Below are 17,863 nucleotides of genomic sequence, written 5' to 3' on the forward strand. Positions count from 1 at the left end.
TTTTCACGTTGTATTACATAGTGTATAACTTGGTAGCCATGTTGGTTGTATTTCGATGAGTGTTGTGTTTGTTCGTCGTTGGCTCGTGGCTTTTTTAATAGCCATAGGAATCATTCTGATAGTAGCACTTTCTCTTAGGAAGGTACGTTTCTCAGTTAAACTTATTTTTCAGTTTCTGTTTCTTTTATATCAATATTTTGGAAGATGTCAGTGAGCTTTAGGATCAAAGTTTAGACTGTACACAGTGGGTACAGGTTGCTTTCTGGTGGAATTGGTCGCTTTTGAGTGTGTTAAACTAGGGGGAAAAATTGTCAATCAATGAAGAATTATAATTACAAAAAAGACAGACATGAGGCTTCACCAGCCTAACCACTGACCATCACGTGGATTTATTATTATTATTATTATTATTATTTATTATTATTATGTTAAGCTGAAGTTTAGCTAAAAACTATATTTCTGTCCGTTTTTTATCATACACTGTAAAACTTGAGTTAATTGTGTGCCCGGGGGGGGGGGGGGGAGGGGTACTTTGGGAATTTCTGGGTGGGGATGTGCCGCTGGGACGCTAACCTGTGATCAGGTGTTTTTTTTTTTTTTTTTTTTAAGGGAGGGAGGGTATGATTGCAGGTTACTGGGACCCTGGAACCCTTAGCCTATACCAGAGCTAGTTCAGCTGAATTTTGCTACCTTATACTAGAGTAAACTCCCCAAATCCCCCATCTATCAACACTGTTGAGGCTGATTTGCATAAATTTAAACTTGCAGAGTTGACTTTTGAGTGGCAATTCCTGGTTTCCTTAGTCTAGATAAAATCTTCAACCAACTAGTCAGTTTTGTGAAAAATGATACCCTATTCCAGACCCAAACGCTCTGATTTATATACCCTATCCTAGAGTAAAGTGCTTGAAAACCATACCCTTCACAGCGGCACATACCTATATAGCCCATATATGACAGTAACCCCCCCCCCCCCCCCGAGATTGTGTACATTTCTGTAGGTTGTATCTTTAAAGGCCTCCGCATACTAGACATGTAGTTATCGACAACTAAAATGTTATCGACAACTGATTGTATGTGATGTGAGCATTCCACACACTGGAATGTTACTGTGTTAATTGTTGATAGCCAAGTCAGGCCAGTGAGAACTTGGGAACTAACGTTCACTACGCATGCTCAAAACACAATACACTTGAATGTGTGTCATCAAATGTGTGTCATCTTTCAATACGGGAAAAACAACAACTAAAGCAGATTCCCTTTTCACAAAGGGAAACTGCTTAGTTGTTGACAACAAAAAAATAGCTTTTAGTTGTCAACAACCCATCTCACAAACTGTGTTTTTTTTAGTTGTCTAGTCTGTCAAGGCCCTTATGTGTTTTTTTTCAACAGTCTTACCAAGAGTCTGACATCTTGGAAGTTCCCATCACTGAATTTCAGTGGATCAACATCGAAAACTTGACAGAGTTTAGAGCTTGTAGAAATTCAATTCAAGGAGCTTTATTGATTGTGGATGAAAGAGGTGAGGCCTGAACCATTCTTGTCAACTAAGGGCCTTTCCCAGAGAGCAAAGGTCAGCTGTATAATTTGATGTTCACAATAGTAAACATTTTCCAGCTTTTAACTGAGGCCCACAACAATGTGTGGAGTCTCAAATCTTCAATTTCAAGCCATCTCGTGGACACAGACTCGGGGACTGCGGAGAGGGAGGGGCTGGTAGGGCTAAAGCCCTACCACTTTCATTGCTGGGATTTTTAATATTTTCTAGGGCTCCAGTTGACATGGATTAAATATGGATTTTACCACTTGAAAGTAATATTGGCCAGTAGTACTGGCCAGATTTTTTAGCCTTACCACTTTAAAATGGCCTCTACGGTCCCTGGGACTTACTTCTTATGCCTGGTGAACTCACAATAACATGACTGTATTGGCCATACTTGAGAGACATATTTACAACGGGCTAGTAAGCTGGCCTGTAGTGTTGAAAAGGCTATTTTTTTTAGCAATTCTTTATTCATGTACTGGATCGTGTGCTAAAGGCATTTGCGGTTGAGTGTCAATCGATACCCTCAATAATTGTTGTTGGATTGACACCTCGGTTGACACTCAATTGATACTTGATCGACATCTTGGTTGACAGTTGGTCAAGAGTTGACTTATTTTTGCAGACATTCCAGCTAGTGTCTATCAATACATTGAGTCAATTGATACTTGGCCAACTATTGACTGACTATTGATTGATTGTTGATCAAGTTGTTGATTGAGCGTCAACCAAATGTTGGCCAAGTATCCATGGAGATGTCGATCAGTGTCACTTGAGATGTCTGTTAAGGGTCAATCAAGGGTATCAACCGACACTCGACCATGGACGCCTTTAGTACTCATGATCCCCCTTAAGTAAACTGGCAAGTCTCTTTGGTTTCCCTGTGCAAATCTGCACACTATTCCACTCCTCTTTTGAAAATATCTCCCTACTTGTAAAATTCTCTTTTTTGTATTTTAGACATAATTTATGAATTATCTAGAAGTATGTCCTGTTTCATTTCCAGGATTTGTTTGTAGTCGGGGAGACCTGTCTGCCAGTGGATGTTGTCACAGCAGTGGAGATAGTACTAAACGTTATGAGTGCTCAGATTGTCAAAAAAATAACTGCTGCAGTATTTATGAGCACTGTGTTTCCTGTTGTTTAAATCCTAATAATGTAAGTTCTACTGATTGGTCTGCTCTTAAAGCATTCAATGTACATTAATTTTAATATGAGCTGGTCACATTGCAAGCTCACGTCTTCACCTTCAAGTTATGTGTCTATTGACTTGAGGTCATATACATTGTACAGTTATGCTGGCTTTCCTTGGGTTGTGTGGGATGTCAATCACAAACAACATTCCAAGGTGGTTGTCAACTTTTAGCATTCATTGCAACACTTTGTAAATAGTTACATGTCTTTTAAGCACATCAGAGGGGTACCTGGTGTTTCAGACTGTTGAGTTGTCCGTGTACATCTAATATGTTTTTGGCTGTTGCAGGGATAAGAGAACTATAATAATAAACATTGCATTTCTTCTGGTTATCATGAAGGAATCTTATTAAATCTGAATAAATGTTTTGTTTCGACCTACAGAAGGAGTTACTGAGGCAAATTTTAAAACTGGGATCATCAGTGCCTAATGTGATATCAAAGTCTGTCAGTGATCAGTTTGAACTCTGCTTGGTCAAATGCCGCACTTCTTCTAAAGTAAGTAATTATTCTGTCTTTTGAATTCTGTTTTCCAGCATCAAGGCTAGCTTAAGTTCTAGACTGTTGTGTATAATAAAAGATTTCAACTTAAGAACTTCAAAAATCACAAGCAGTGAATAGGACAGAGTACTACATGTAGTTAGTCCAGCATTCTCTCCAGTTTGGACAACTTTTCTCATCAGTTAATATTATTATTGTTTGTTTACATTCCCAGTGATTACTAACTAAGAAAATAATTACCTAGGAGACAAAAAGATGTTCTTGAAAACATTTGCTTAAGTTACTGGTTACTTTAGATAAGCTACATGTACATAGTTACACAATTTGTATTATCCTATTTCCTGGCACATTGTTTACACTTGGAATTTTATGTTAGAGAGAAGCAACTTACTGTACATATTTTACAATTAGTTTCTTATATGCCATTGGTTCAGTCCTGTAATCAAAATGTCATCTCCCCTTTTGGACAGTCATGGTTGTTTGAGGGTCTTGAAGATCTTGTAAGTGTAAAGAATAGTATTGTTAAAATTATACTTCAAACTCTTCTATTAATTAATATGTAATTTCCTTTTTTTATTTTGCAGAGTGTTTGGCATGAGAATTCATACAAAGATAAGATGTTCAAACACTGTTTTGGTCTAAGTGGACCTGACTTTGCAACTTAATAGTTGTATTCTATTTCCACACTCTATAATATTATTGTGGTTTCTAGCTATTGTTAGGAACAAATAGTTTTATTACCTCTCACCTATCCTGATTGAAAAACAATTGGCAGTAGTTTTAGTTTGTCTTTATATATTTATAACATTAAATTAGAGTTTAAAACTTAAAGGATCTTAAAGCCTTGACTAGCAATTCAAGGTATTATTTGTTATTTAACCATAAATACATGTATGTATAATTAATGTTGATATTTTTTGAGTTTTGTTAGTCATTTTGACAAGATTTCTGTTCTGAATTCAACTTTTTATCCAAATACTTACACACACGAAATAATAAAAATTATAAGCTAAGTAAATTTTAGAGAAGGAATTATAGTTTTGAGGTTATTGCTTGCTACGTCTAAGAGTTTGCAAAATAATGCATGTACCTCTGTGAAGTTCAAAATCATAGTAAATTAGTAAATTATATAATACAACATTTAAGTGACTTGATTGAGTTGGTTCATAAACCTTAACAAACATTAATTGTAATTTTGTCTGAATCACCATTTGAGAAGAAGGTTATTTTTGTTATAAAATAAAATAAAATTATTATTATTTAATTGTTAGAAAAGTGTTACTAGTGTTGTCATAATTCTTGATGTAAATGTAAAAGTAATTCAAGTTGTGTTTAAAGCCAATCAGTCACAATTCTAAAGCTACAATGCTTTACTGAGTTGTTGAAATAAAGTGACTCTAAATATTAATCGACAATGAGTAGTGGAGTTCACAGCCCTTACTACCTAGTGTGGATGGATTCTTGTCTACAAGAAACACTTCTACCAGGCTCTCCATGGACCAAGGTATTGATGTGTGTACATGTAAAATTTGTAGCTGTTAAGTTGTCTCCATTAGTGATTAATCACCAGCTATTGATATCTATTAGCTTTTAGCTCGAAAAACGTGAACCAACACTCTTGGATTACATGTATATTTATATCACCCATGTATGTCATCTAATAAAATCAGTTACTATAGATAAAGAGTTTTTTGAAGCACTAGGCCCTGTAAGCCAGGAAACAGTCTTACAAGCAATCACCATGATTAAATTCACATTCATGGCAACTATTGCTGTAATTTTGAATTCTGTTAGAAAACAGTCATCTAAGGCTGGTTAAGGAACTGTATAATTAAAATAATACACACTATTTCATGTTAGAGTGGCCTACAATTCTGGTAAGAAAACTTTTTGTAAAACATTGCAAGCATTTGTTTAACTCACAAGACATTCAAAACCCTACATGTACATGTACAGTAAAGTTCCTGCTCTCAAACTGTCCTTTTGCTAATAAACAGTACAGACATTCTCAGAAACAATTAACTGACATGACATGCTGCTCTAACTATAATATGATTTTTATTTCTGATCAGATCAGAGATGCTATGAACAAAAGTTTGGCCACTAAAGTGCAAATATTTTGCAAGAATTCACAAATTGAGAAGGTTCAGCCTTTGTTGGAATTGCTCGGAAAGCAGTTCATGGAGAGATATCTTCCTGATATGTACATGTCACATCACAACCAGGTGAATTTTCCAGATTAGAAGTAGCAAACTAGCAAATCATACAGTCTACATGTATTTATTAGCCTTCTATACATATATATGCATGCGTATATGCTTGTAGACACTTCTCATAATCTCCCTCAACATGCCCAACAACCCAAAGGAATGCCTGCGTATATGTAAGAGCTAGTAGGTTAACCTATAAGAGTAACTTGAGGAAATGCCAGTGGTAACCATAGCGTTGTTGTTCCAGAAAATATCCATTCCCCTCCAAATAGAGAGGATTTTTTCTGTTTTGAACCCCCCCCCCCCCATCCCTGTGGAATTTCAAACTGGTGTTTTAGTTTTTATTTTCCTTTCCCTAGGAATTTCCAGTAATCCTGAGAAAAGAGGTTTGCGCCATTGACAAAGATAACCATCCTTCTTTGGCGATGGACATTTTGATTAGTAAATTTTGGTCCAAATAGTCCTGTTCAAGTTATGTTAGAATTGTGCAAAAGCACTGTTGTACAGCAGATGGGTGATTAGAATTAGTGATATGATCAACAATTATAACATTTTGTAAGTTAGGGATGACCTTCACTGAATAATGTGAAGCTATTCATTATCTACTTGCCACTAACCGGTTAACTATGAAATAATCAACAGAGAATCCTAGGCACACCAAGTTCATCTGAATCCCTTAAAACAGAAGCACAGGCTTGGCTCAAAACTACACTTCAAGAGATCGCAGGCAGCCTTCATTTACACTGGAGGGATGACAGAGATGCTGTGTCTCGTGACATGTTGGAGTTTGTAGGTTTTGCACAGCAAGCAGTGTACAGAGGGATGGAAAGAGAACTTGCCACGGTGGAAAAGCAAAGTGCCCAATACAAAGAGAAAGTAAGGCTGTAGTAGTCAAAATGTTAATAACTGTTTTGGAAAATGTTATCAAAGGTCTTTACCAGATTACTACACTTCAAACTAGTGAGTAATAATTATTGTACGACATGTAACGGTATTTGCCTCTAGCTCTTTTATTTCACTTTGCTTGCTTTCATTTCATAGACTGTGATGACTTTTGGACTTTGTTGCATGGGTTGTTTAAGTCAAACATCTAAGACTTAATGTCATCCCAAGAAGTGGCTACCAACTACATGTAGCTCAACGTAAATTCTGTTGGCAGGTTTTAAATTGACTGACATCAGTTCATCCTAGAGTAGGTGTATCCACATAGAAGATTTCCAAATTAGTTATTAGGCAAAAATTACATGATGTGTTTGTCAATTCTTGTAACTTTAAGTGGAATTTTCTTCACAAAGAATTCATATGACGAGAGACAGCTGGGACTCCTTGGAGGCAGCCACCAAAGTGACACTCTCGGCAAGGCTGTAGCTACTCTCCTAAAAAAACACCCTTCTCAGCTGGCTCGCATTTGTGAGCAGCTCCAAGGACGACAGCTGCCCTGTTCACTAAGACACCAGATTTGGTCAATGAGATTGCAGAGGAAAAATGTAGACAGTATACACTCTTCTGAAGACTTGGAAAATGAATTTAAAGAAATCAGCACACAGTTTGAAGTGTCTCTTTCATGGGGCCTGAAAGAACTTGGTGTATCCAGCGCAGTCCACTCTCCAATAGCTGGGGTTATAAAACATGCTGTTATAGAAGCATATAAATACAGACCAGGTCTACACAGTGAACTTGTATCAGAGATGGACATAAAACAAGCAGTGGATGTATTGAATGTATTATATGTTTACAACCGGATGTATGAACCACAGTATGCCTTGCTGGTGTACCCTCTGATACTTACTTTCCAAAATGGACACTTGGATGTTCAATCTGGTAGGTAATTACTGGCTTGTCACAAATTTAAAGAAATGCAGTATACTGCCTTGTTATAATTTATTAAAGAGCAAAGTCCCTGAAACCTGTCTATGTTGTTATATCCCTGTAGCTGAGAACTTCCTTCACTTAGATAACACCTCAGAGCACAGGACAACAGAATGTACATGTACATGTATGCTTGGGAAACAACAGCTTGAAACTGGAACTCACTCATCATCAGCTGTTGCAACTTGTAACCAATAGTTATTATGGTGACCAGAAAACAATTATATATTTTAATATATCACTATAATTATTTTTAGAGTACAAACTGTAGTTAATTGTGAGTTATTATTTACTTAGTGTGTAGAATATTATTTTTTTAATGATACCTGCATGGTGTACTTCTCTTTCCAGGTGGATCAAGCCTGACCCACAAGCTTGCCATTTCACTTCACCTGTTAATCAAAAACTGTTTCCCAACAAGGCTAAGAATCTTCAGTATGGCTGATCATGTCTTGCAAAGACTGCAAGAGGAAGACAAGGAGCTGTGTACTCACCTTATTAATGAAACACGAAAGAACATTACATCTGACCCAAGAGAATTTTTGCTAAACTTTATCCACACTGAGAAAGAGAAGGCAATGTTGGCAGAAAGAGAAGCGTTAGGAAATTCTTTTGAGTCACTGCCTTCAGATGCCAAGGAGCTCCTCTTTCACCCAGCTATGTTTATGAGAAAGTGGATAGGGGAGGTATGTAGTGTATTGTTAAGCTTTGCTGCTGTTAGTTTAGGATTGTGTGGTCCAGAAAATATGGACCACTGGAAATTTGGACAGGATGGGGGTTCTCGGTCCGTGGGTCATTCATCCATTCAATTTTTGTTTAAAATCAAAAATTGAAAATTGATGTCAATTTTTGATTTTCATGATTTTTTATCATAAAAAATAAGAAAGTGCCAAATCGAAAATATTTGACTTGTTTCCTTTCGGTAGAACATTAAAACAGAACTTATATTTTTACTTTAATCCTGTCGACAATGAAGAGAAAAATGAAACTGAATGCTAATTTTGTTTCCCCAACAATTTTGCAGTCTGTGGCAAGTCTAGCTAAGTGAAGGTGACAGTAAAAGACATCCTCCCCTCCCCCCCCCCCCCCCCACCCACCCACACTTTTGACCACTGACTGCCAGCAAACCACCAGCAGATAGACCAGTGCCTGGGCCATGTGCCCAGCCTGGCCTTGACGGAGCCCCTCCTAAGTTTAGAGCCAAGGGCTAGGCCAGGGCACTGGCTTCCTTCTTTACTGTGTTCTGACTCCATGGATAAAGTACATTTTCCTTTTGTATCAACTACATGTATTTCAGTAATCCAAGACTAGTAGCTGAATGTTAACCTTGTGTGTAGTCATACAGCCACACAAATGCTAGCAGAATGACTGAAACACAGATTTTACAGAAGGTGTCAATGGATTGACCCAGAAAATGTCGAATTTAGTATTGTACAAGACAGCTGGTATAAACTTAAAATTCAATATTTGGTGTAGTCCAAATCTTGAAAAGTGATGTGATCCATGAGACTAAATCAGTGGATTTTTTAGTTTGACTTTTGCTTTGTGTTTTTTTCCCTCAGGGATTTGTAGGCATTCTAGGAGTTCATGCAGCAATGATGGTGTGGGATCAGTGTTTCATGTGTGATTGGCAGCCCAGCGTGATGGAGAACACTTGTCTTGTTGTATTGCAACTCCTGAGGGGTCACATCTTGGAAGCTATAGGTCATGCTGGGATCAGAAGAGTTTTACTGGATCAGCCTTCTGAATTGTTCACTGTGGATGTTCAACAAGGACTGTCATATTTGGGCAGTGGTGGAGCATTAAGAGATGTTGGATCACTAAGACTGTAAGTTTGTAGTGGCAATAGCCTGTGTTACAGCTTCCCTTGAGAGTTGGCTGCAGAGACCGTGATGGAAATTTGTGAGTGAGATTTAGATTTACAATTTTGAAGTTATAAAACCAGTTTGTCAGAGATACATTTTATTCCATGAGTGGTCTGTTTTTTATCTGTTGACTTGTGAAGGTCATTGCAGTCAAACCAAGTGAAGTGTACCTCTCAAAATTACAATGAATTGATTATTTGAGTATTGAACCTGCTAATCGTTTCAAGAATGTAATAATGAATTGATTATTTGAATATTGAACTTGCTAGTCATTTCAAAAACCAATATTAAATTGATTTTTTTGAACATTAAACCCATTAGTTGTATTCTTGGAGCGACTAGTGGGTCCAATGTTCCAATAATCAATTCATTATTGCATTCTTGAAATGACTAGCGGGTTCAATATTCAAATAATCAATTCATTAAATGTAATCTTGAGGGATATGCTTCACTTGGTTTGACTGTAACTGTCTCGTACAAAGAACATTTGCAGGGGGAAAGTTTCTTGTGTGCAGAAGAGCAAGGGTGTAGAGCTGACTTGGCAGAAGAAAATGGCTTGGATTCAATAAGTTACGTGAAAGTTGAACACTATTTGCTTATTTCTAGACCTACGCAGCTTCCTTCACTATCAGAACATGAAGGAATCATACCAAGCCCAGAGCCATCTGTGTTGTCATCTCATGGTTCATCAGTTACCCGGCCTGCTAGTAGACACTCTACTCCAAGTACACCACTTCAAACTGAGCCTTTGGAATTGTGGTTAGAGAGTAGAGTGACATCATCTTCCATAGAAGAGACTACTAATCACAACTCATTTGATGTATACATTGATGAAGTCAGGTTTATCCCTGACAATGCTACCATTATCAAGGTACCCATGATTGAAAAAAGACTTTTGGTCATTTTATTCACTAAAGATAAAGGAAACATTCTCAGATGGAATCATGATGCGCTACTAAATTTAAGGTACATTTGTTTAATAAAGTGATTGAAAATTTTGTTACTAAGCAGGAGTTTCATTGACTTTTCAGCAGGAGGTCAACTGGTTTTCAAATTCGGGCAAAAATATTTGAACTGAACTTCTTTATGAGAAAAAGTTTCCTCTAGATGGTCAAACCAGTGGGAAAAATCATCCTCACAGCCAGTCAATTTGCCCTGGGCCCTGTCCCGAAATGAAACCCCTGACTAAGTCAAACTTGCTTAGAATATAATATTATCAATAATATTACGAACACTCTACAACTAAAACGAGCACTCTTACTGTGCTTTAAGTCTGCATTAACTTGGCAGGCATGGATAATTAATTTCAAGAGGTGGTAAGTAAAGGGCTTAGCCTCTTAGATATGAGTATAACAAGAGGATAATTTTTCTGTCATTAACTTTTTGATTTAATTTTGTTTTATTCTAACCTTATATCTCAGGTTACTGGCCGCATTTTGGACCCTTTTTGGGAGAAACCTAAGACTTTGAACATTCCAGATATTGAGGCATTTCCACTGCTTGATTCATCAGCACGGTCACCAAAATTCCAATATAGGTACACTGTGAAGACTCCTCATAGTGGCATCACAGGGGAAGCCATGCTGCTGCTTAGAATCTACACCCTTGATGTTAACAGTGGAGAACTAATCGTTTTTGGAAACAGTATTATAAGGGTCTTTATCGAAAAGGAGAATGATGAGGTACATTCCTTGAATTTTGAATTAATGCTTATTATTGTGCCTGGAAACTTTACTAGTGTCTTATAGAAACATTGCTGTCTCAAGGGTGTGACATAAGGTTTGAGACTAGATAGTTTCTTATGACTGAGCTAATGTTTATCTTCATTCCTGAGAAGGCATATGTGGTAGCCCACATTTCACACACTTGTCTGGTAGATGAATAATTTTATATAAGGTACAGCACCCTGCTCTCAAGAGAAAGTGATCTATGCTGTGGCAGCTTATCCTGGTTTCTGTGGAGTGATCGAACTAGGGGTTAAAAATTGGCTTCTCCCAGACCCTAGATGGAATGCTAATCCATCACCAGCAAAAGCATATATCTTCTGATCACTATTTTATCCTCCAGATTAGTTTTGGTTAGGCTACCCTTGGAACAAAGGCAGGATAGGGATTTTTTAGCTTCAATCAACAGTCAACAGTGCAGCGACTTTATAAAATTACATGTATTACTCTGCATTGATATTAAAACAGGTGTCCATCGATAGACAGTCATCTCTTCTTGACATGACAAGTAAATATTAACTTACTACATATGGTGTAAGTTGCTGCTAGACTAAATGTACTTAGACTGCCCACCTTTACCACAATAATTTATTAATAATAAGATGTGTTACATTGATGACACCTGCCCAGGAATAGGCCATTTAGGTGGCTATGTTTTTAATACTGTTATGAGCCAACATTTACTGTGACTGTTTAGTTCTATACATACACAAAGTCATGTATGTGCAGTGACATTTGCCTGGTCCTAATGTATCTAGTCTTTTACTATGTATCAATTTTGTTTTTAGTGGCATCTAAATTCAGGAGGACATCAGCTGCCCCTGCGGCATATTCTTCCTTCCACTGTGGCCAAATTAACAGAGGAAGCATTTGACGGCATAACTAAGATTCCAGTCTGTTCGATCCTCATTAGGCTTTTGCCACACTCAGAGGTTGGTTTTGTTTCAGTGCTCACAAAGTTTAGACAATACAGTGTGAAGACTTCGTGTGTCCAGGAAGTCCTAAAAGTGAATTGCTGTGCACATTGTTACTCTTGCTGTGAAGTTGTCATTAAGTATTTGGGCTTGCATGATTTCATTTCCACTGCATTAAGTAGAGCATGCCATAACAGTTACTTCTTTCCCATTCACGGTTTTTGCACTTGGTTTCTGTCGATCAGTTTTTGATAGAAGATACAGCAATGGCACATAATATATTGGGGAGATGGTGAAAATGACTTTGTAGGGTGCTCCCTCTACTTTTGATGTTGTTCATCTCTCTAGCTGAGCTCACACATAAGATCAATCCAATGCCTGCTACAAAAGCTGGTACATGTGTGGCCAGCAGTATTAGATAAGGTAAATTTGTAAGTCCACCTCTTTTTCAGGAGTTCATAGAATCCCCAGGTTACTCAAGTGGATCCTATGCCAGTGATCAGTGCAAACCAAATGATTCAGAGTGGCGTATATTCAGAAGGTTCCAGCACCATGAAGCATACCCTCCAACAGTACGAGAAGCTGTGCGCGATGTCAAAGAAGAGGAAGCTGAACAAGATGCTGGAGGTACATGTAAATCTTGTCTTACTTTGCTTTGACACTTACTGGTATCCAAGAATATGCTTTTCTTTAACTGAATGTTATGCAAGATCCTTCACCCAAACCAACCTAGCTTTTGATTCCTTCATTTGGTAACTATTAGTTAACATGCTTTCTTTGAATGTCTTACATGTACAAAAGCCTTTCCTGGTGACTACATGTATGTAAACCTCTTTAAATGTGTGTAGTTATGTGGGTTGCCAAATAATGCTCCTGCATAATAGGTTGTAATCCAAACATGAGATACAAAGAGACTATTACCTCGCAAGGTTTATTATGTGTGGAAACCGCAAGAACTTCAAAGTTTTTTCAAGTCGTTAGTGATTGGTCTGCTTATTACTTACATGTAATTTGAATTGAATTTAAAATGAAATTGATAGTAATTTCCTTGTTCTAAATTACTTAAAAGGGGTCATTATAAGTCAGAAGAAAAATGGTTTCATTTGTGTTCTGAAATACAAAATGTAGTTATATTACAGCATTTAATCTTCTCTTTCTGTAGGTATTGACTTGACCAATAATCAAGCTGTCACTCAGTGGTATCAACGAAGGACAAGTAAGCATCTACTGATGAGGCAACCAGCCAATCCGATGGACCTCACCAAAGTTGTGCAGTATTACCAAAAACAAGTGGGTTTTTTGTACACTACATGTAATTGTAAATGATGTTATTAGTATCTTGGATATTTGACTATTTGATTCCGGAAGTTGCGTGAAGTCAGTCAAATTACCTCTTTGCAAAAACTGATCTGAAATTTGTGTCGCATTTATTGGTCAAGAGCTATGATCGACGAGAGTATAGAACATAAAATGACATAACCTGCAATGTTATTCAAAGCAGTCTTCAGGGTGCCTGAGAAGTTGTCATGTCTTTCCTTCCCAATAAAACAAAACCATCAAGTTGGCAGTGAGGTATTTGAGGTGACATTTTTGATGGACTGGTCAACTTCAAGCAGAAAAAAGTAATCTTACAAACTGCACATATAGGAATGTGATTTCACACTGTTTTTCCCATTGATTCCATCTTTCTATTAATTTTTTCAGTGGTCTAAACTTTTGGGCAAAATGCAAAATGTGCAGTGCCAGAAAATATCCATACTCCTCCTGCGGAAGGGATTTCCATGGCGGCGGGGGCTGCTCTAAAAAAAAAAAATGAAAGAAACTTATGAGGCTTGAGTGGTGAGTGGGGGTCTAAGAAAAAATCCCTTCCGTGGGGGAGGTATGGATATTGTCTGGATCTACACAATGTTCCAGTTGTGTAGACCAAGAAAAAATGTGGCTCATCTGTTATATTGATTTTTTCCCCGTATACTTTGTTGATCAAATGCTTCTTCTTGTTAGGGTCTGTCTTTGATGGTTGAGCAGGCATTTGGCCTCCCAAACACCCACTTTGTGAATGCCCTTGTACACGTATCTCCTGGACATGATGTGCAACGTAAAGAAGTAACAGAAGAAGGATATGGTGGGGAAGAAAAGGCATTAACAAAGCAGCATGACTTCAACAGCTACCAGAAATCCCCAAAGTGGATTGACCCACCTATAGTAAGTGTTTATTTATTGTCATGACATACATGTACTGGCCGAAGATGAAATTAAAGGTTGCCAATAATTCACTAAGATACACTGTAAGTCCCTTGAGCAGTAAGAATTTTGCAACAAGATAGACACCTAAGATGGACTGGTCATGCACCTGAAATGTTTACATGGAATAAGCTTGCTTCAATTGCATTGCCCTGTGCAGCTCTTATGCAATTTGGCTGTGGTGTCCTTATGGCAATCCTGTACGTTGCTTTGTGATGCCAGAACATGTGAGATGAGGTTACCATAAGTCACCAGTCTTGCTCTGCTTTATGAGAGGAAACGATGACTAATGTCATCGAAAAAAATCCCTAAGTCACAAAGCTGTCTAAAATGAACTCAATTTTCACCCAAACAAAGACATCCCTACATTGAGGAAAATGAAGTTACTTTACAACTAAAAATATATGTTTTGTCTGCAACAGAACACCATAGTAGAGACTAGTGATTCTTATTGCATTGCATTGTACAGGTGTTTCACCCTTACAGAGATGACATGACAGCACTGGTGATCAGGCTGTGCTCACTTGATGCCTCCTACACCCCTAGTGTCGATGGATCAGGGCCAGGTTCTGTTGTGGCACCAAAGGGCAAAGATTTGAATATAGTGCCATTTGCATGGACCATTCTTCAACTGTTCTCAAAGTAAGAGTAAAAATTGTTTACTTACAATCAAGGAAATAGATTCATGATTAATTATCATCAACATCACAACTGTATATATATAGCCTTAATAATTTTCTGATGGGCTCCATTATTTTGTTTTAAACACCAATCAAAGTTGAAGTAGCGGAACAACATTCTGCCTATGGAAAATCTTGCACTTTCCATACACGCATATGTTAATTAGTCAACTTGAATCTCATAGTTTTGAGATCCATCTCACTGTTAGCAACATCTTTCAATGTTCAGCAGCATAATGGTTTTGCCAAGTGCATATTTTAAATGTTAATATTATACAAAATAAAATGGCTTTGAAACTTAATTTGACTGTCATTGAATCTACAGTGAGTATGCAAATGCTGGGGTTCATTACTTACCACTCTTTGAAGGATCACCAAGTGCTGTAAGTTTGTTATATAGAATGAATTTATCTGGCATTGTAAATGCAATGCATACATGCAAAGACCTATGCAGCCATTGCCCATTGCATGTGTTGCATGTCTTGCAGCATCTTTTATACAGCCAAATGAATAAACTCATTTTGATTTTACTTGAACAGTTCAAAATTATTTGTAATAAGATATCATTATTATCAATGGCTATTTTTTTCAGACCTTCTTGCAATTTGTATCCAGTCATTCAGTGGACACTAGCTTGCGAGAAGCAATCAATCAAGGAGTACATTCTTTGTTGGTAAAATAACGTTATTTTCTTCTAATACCACATTATGAAATTAAGATTTAATTAGCCTTAGCTTGGAAAACTCAGGAACAGCTGAATAAAGTCAAAGTTAAGTAGAGAACCTGGTACATGTTGTAAAATTGTTTTTGTTATGGCAGTTTGCTTGTCTTTATGAATATTGCATGCTAACATATAATTTAAGATGTAATGTAATTTAATTTATTACTAATTCATGAAGTGCTTGTACTTTCAATGAAGCTGATTGCCTTGTTTTACAGGGCACCTCTTGCATTGCTATTCGCCTTTGGGATGCACACTACTCACAAGAAGACTGTCTTCCATTACCCGTAAGAGAGCCAACTCTTAAAAATTATGTAATATTTGTTTGTTTCTTTGTGTGTAGCTTATGAGCAGGCTCTCATAGGCATTATGGCACAAGCAGGCTACTTTGCTGTTTTTTTTTCTTTTCTTGTGTGGTTATTTTTCCTAAAATTCTCTTTTAACTTTGTTTTGTTTTTCGGTCTCCCATTGTTTAGCATAGTTACCAGAATATTATTTCCAAAGCCAAGCGTTCTTCCTAGTTTTTTGTCCAAAACCAGATATTCATACAATTCTGTGGTTATTTTGAAACTTACAGCTCACTCCCAGGTTTTTCATTAAGTCTTTATGATGCAGATGTAATGGGTGGTCATATTTCAGAATGGCCTCCCCTGGGTGCTTGACTAGTTGTTTTCAATGTTCAACTTAGTAAAGTAGCCATCGTTACTTTTATGTGCATTGTCATGTTTCCAGCTTGTAATTGCAACACTGCATTTGTCCCCTAGTTATAATATTTTATTGCACTTTACTTACATTTAATCTGCTGGTTACTCTCAACATGCATGTCGTTAAGCTGTTTCCTTAATTATCAAAAAGCTTTCGATTGTTATAAGAGCAGTCATAATAATATTTATTGTTCTTGCAGATGAGATTAGTACATCAAATTGGCAAAATGATAAATTTCAAGGAAATACAATTTGAACTTCATTGTACAGTTAAGAAGTACTAAATGTTTTCATTGTTTAATTTGCTTTGTTTGTTTTTGTTTTGCTGTACTCTAGCTCAAAGAAGAACTTTTATCTCTTGGTAAACCAGAAAGATATAAGAAAACAATTCAGAACAACACAGGAAAATTAATATGCGATGTAGTACTGCAGACCCTTACAAGGCAGGAACGTAAACTGGGTACAACAGGGAGCAGATACATGGCTGAAAAAGACCACTACGAAGAGGCTATGAACAGCATTTTCATTAACCATTTGGTGAGAAAGATTGCATTGTGTCAAGACCAGTTGTCATTGTTACTATGCTAGACATACCTTTATGCTATTGTAACTCAAATAGCAGAGGATGTTATGAACTCTAAATCATTCTCTTCCTTTATAGGATGGTGTTCTTCTACAAAGTGGTTTGGGGCCATTGACATGATTGTAAAGGAATTCAGTCAAAGAAAAAAGAGAATCAGGCTGAACTCCACAAAGTGGTTGTACAGTGTATTAGATTAAAGAAGTTTATTAAAATTGCACAAGACAAGTATACAGAGTAATGCAAAGATGCTTGTCAATATAAACAAAGTAATGTCAATGTACTAATCACTCTTAACCTGCATGAAATATTATGCAGTCTGGCTTTGTTGCCTTGTGTTTGGTTTTTCATCACTATTTTGGAAGTACAAGGTGATGTAGAGCTGTAAATATGAAATCAGTTTATTTGTATTAATAATGATCAGGGAAAAAGTAGTCTTGGTAATAATATAATGAGTGATTATTTCAATAGGTACATTTCATTATTTTACAGTCACTAACTGAGTTACAAGCACTAGCTTGGGTTGTCACAATCAGACTCCTGTGCAATGCAGGGCCTTCTTGCACTGAATGTATATCCAATAAGATGTTCATACCATGGACGAGTGTAAATTTGAAATCTGTTTTCTGTTTTCAAACACACTTAAGTGTATACATTGTCTGAACAAGATCCCCAGGCTCCTCCTCTGCAAAATGTCAGACTTTAAAATATTAACTTGCAGCTAGTCTTGTCACACGACACATATCACTCATAGTTTGCCACAAACAGAAAATAATAAGTGCTGTGTGATGAACTAAACATACATGTATGCCTTATTTCTTCTTATCAGTTAAATCTGTAAGGGGAGATGTTATAGTCTTTATCCATTCTTGCATTCTTATGTGGCAAAATAATGACATTCAGTATATGAGAATACAATTTTTACATTCTGTCCATTCTTTTATGTTGCTGCACATAGATCCTCCAAGTTCTATTTATCCTTAAGACCAAGACTAGCTTGGAAAAATGCTCCATCACCTTGAGTAGCAGTCTGAAATGACAAAAGAGGAACGACAACTTTCCAGTTTAAAATCACTAATAAAATAACTTAATGTACATTGTATAGCACTTTTTATAC

At 36.9% G+C, this 17,863-nt stretch overlaps 3 protein-coding genes across 6 annotated transcripts in view; 2 read left to right on the forward strand and 1 right to left on the reverse strand.

The window, feature by feature from the left end:
- Positions 1-4,646, forward strand: LOC110066108 (SREBP regulating gene protein-like). Its single transcript, XM_020773310.2, has 5 exons — positions 1-142; positions 1,393-1,522; positions 2,550-2,701; positions 3,122-3,235; positions 3,823-4,646. Exons 1-5 carry the CDS (start codon positions 56-58, stop codon positions 3,901-3,903), a joined length of 564 nt encoding a protein of 187 aa, XP_020628969.1. The 5' UTR covers positions 1-55; the 3' UTR covers positions 3,904-4,646.
- LOC110066087 (uncharacterized) overlaps positions 4,611-17,863 on the forward strand; it is a 13,494-nt gene continuing 241 nt past the window's right edge. Inside the window, exons 1-18 of one of the 2 annotated variants that reach the window (XM_020773293.2) lie at positions 4,611-4,742; positions 5,311-5,463; positions 6,091-6,324; positions 6,744-7,269; positions 7,669-8,003; positions 8,880-9,145; positions 9,789-10,053; positions 10,604-10,864; positions 11,695-11,838; positions 12,273-12,447; positions 12,983-13,110; positions 13,822-14,022; positions 14,531-14,703; positions 15,067-15,124; positions 15,334-15,414; positions 15,681-15,749; positions 16,503-16,703; positions 16,828-17,863. The exon at positions 16,828-17,863 is cut by the window's right edge and continues 241 nt beyond it. In XM_020773293.2, coding sequence (XP_020628952.1) covers positions 4,653-4,742; positions 5,311-5,463; positions 6,091-6,324; positions 6,744-7,269; positions 7,669-8,003; positions 8,880-9,145; positions 9,789-10,053; positions 10,604-10,864; positions 11,695-11,838; positions 12,273-12,447; positions 12,983-13,110; positions 13,822-14,022; positions 14,531-14,703; positions 15,067-15,124; positions 15,334-15,414; positions 15,681-15,749; positions 16,503-16,703; positions 16,828-16,869 — 3,402 coding nt within the window. In that variant the 5' untranslated portion in view covers positions 4,611-4,652 and the 3' untranslated portion in view covers positions 16,870-17,863. The other variant, XM_089279300.1, reaches the window with a different exon arrangement.
- Positions 16,938-17,863, reverse strand: part of LOC110066098 (uncharacterized) — a 4,743-nt gene continuing 3,817 nt past the window's right edge. For 2 of the 3 annotated variants that reach the window (XM_089279302.1, XM_020773300.2), the window contains exon 5: positions 16,938-17,776. In XM_089279302.1, coding sequence (XP_089135428.1) covers positions 17,717-17,776 — 60 coding nt within the window. In that variant the 3' untranslated portion in view covers positions 16,938-17,716. The remainder of the gene's footprint in view (positions 17,777-17,863) is intronic. The other variant, XM_089279301.1, reaches the window with a different exon arrangement.

Source organism: Orbicella faveolata, unplaced genomic scaffold (assembly GCF_042242905.1).
Source record: "Orbicella faveolata isolate gen_17 unplaced genomic scaffold, um_ofav_v1 contig_47, whole genome shotgun sequence".
NCBI classification, from domain to species: Eukaryota; Metazoa; Cnidaria; class Anthozoa; order Scleractinia; family Merulinidae; genus Orbicella; species Orbicella faveolata.

What these genes read in the sequence shown, in the direction of transcription:
- LOC110066108 (XM_020773310.2), top strand. Translation starts at nt 56, where the DNA reads ATGAGTGTTGTGTTTGTTCGTCGTTGGCTCGTGGCTTTTTTAATAGCC. An exon ending in TAGCACTTTCTCTTAGGAAG is followed by an intron (nt 143 to 1,392) that starts GTACGTTTCTCA and finishes TTTTTTCAACAG; the next exon opens with TCTTACCAAGAGTCTGACAT. An exon ending in AATGCCGCACTTCTTCTAAA is followed by an intron (nt 3,236 to 3,822) that starts GTAAGTAATTAT and finishes TTTATTTTGCAG; the next exon opens with AGTGTTTGGCATGAGAATTC.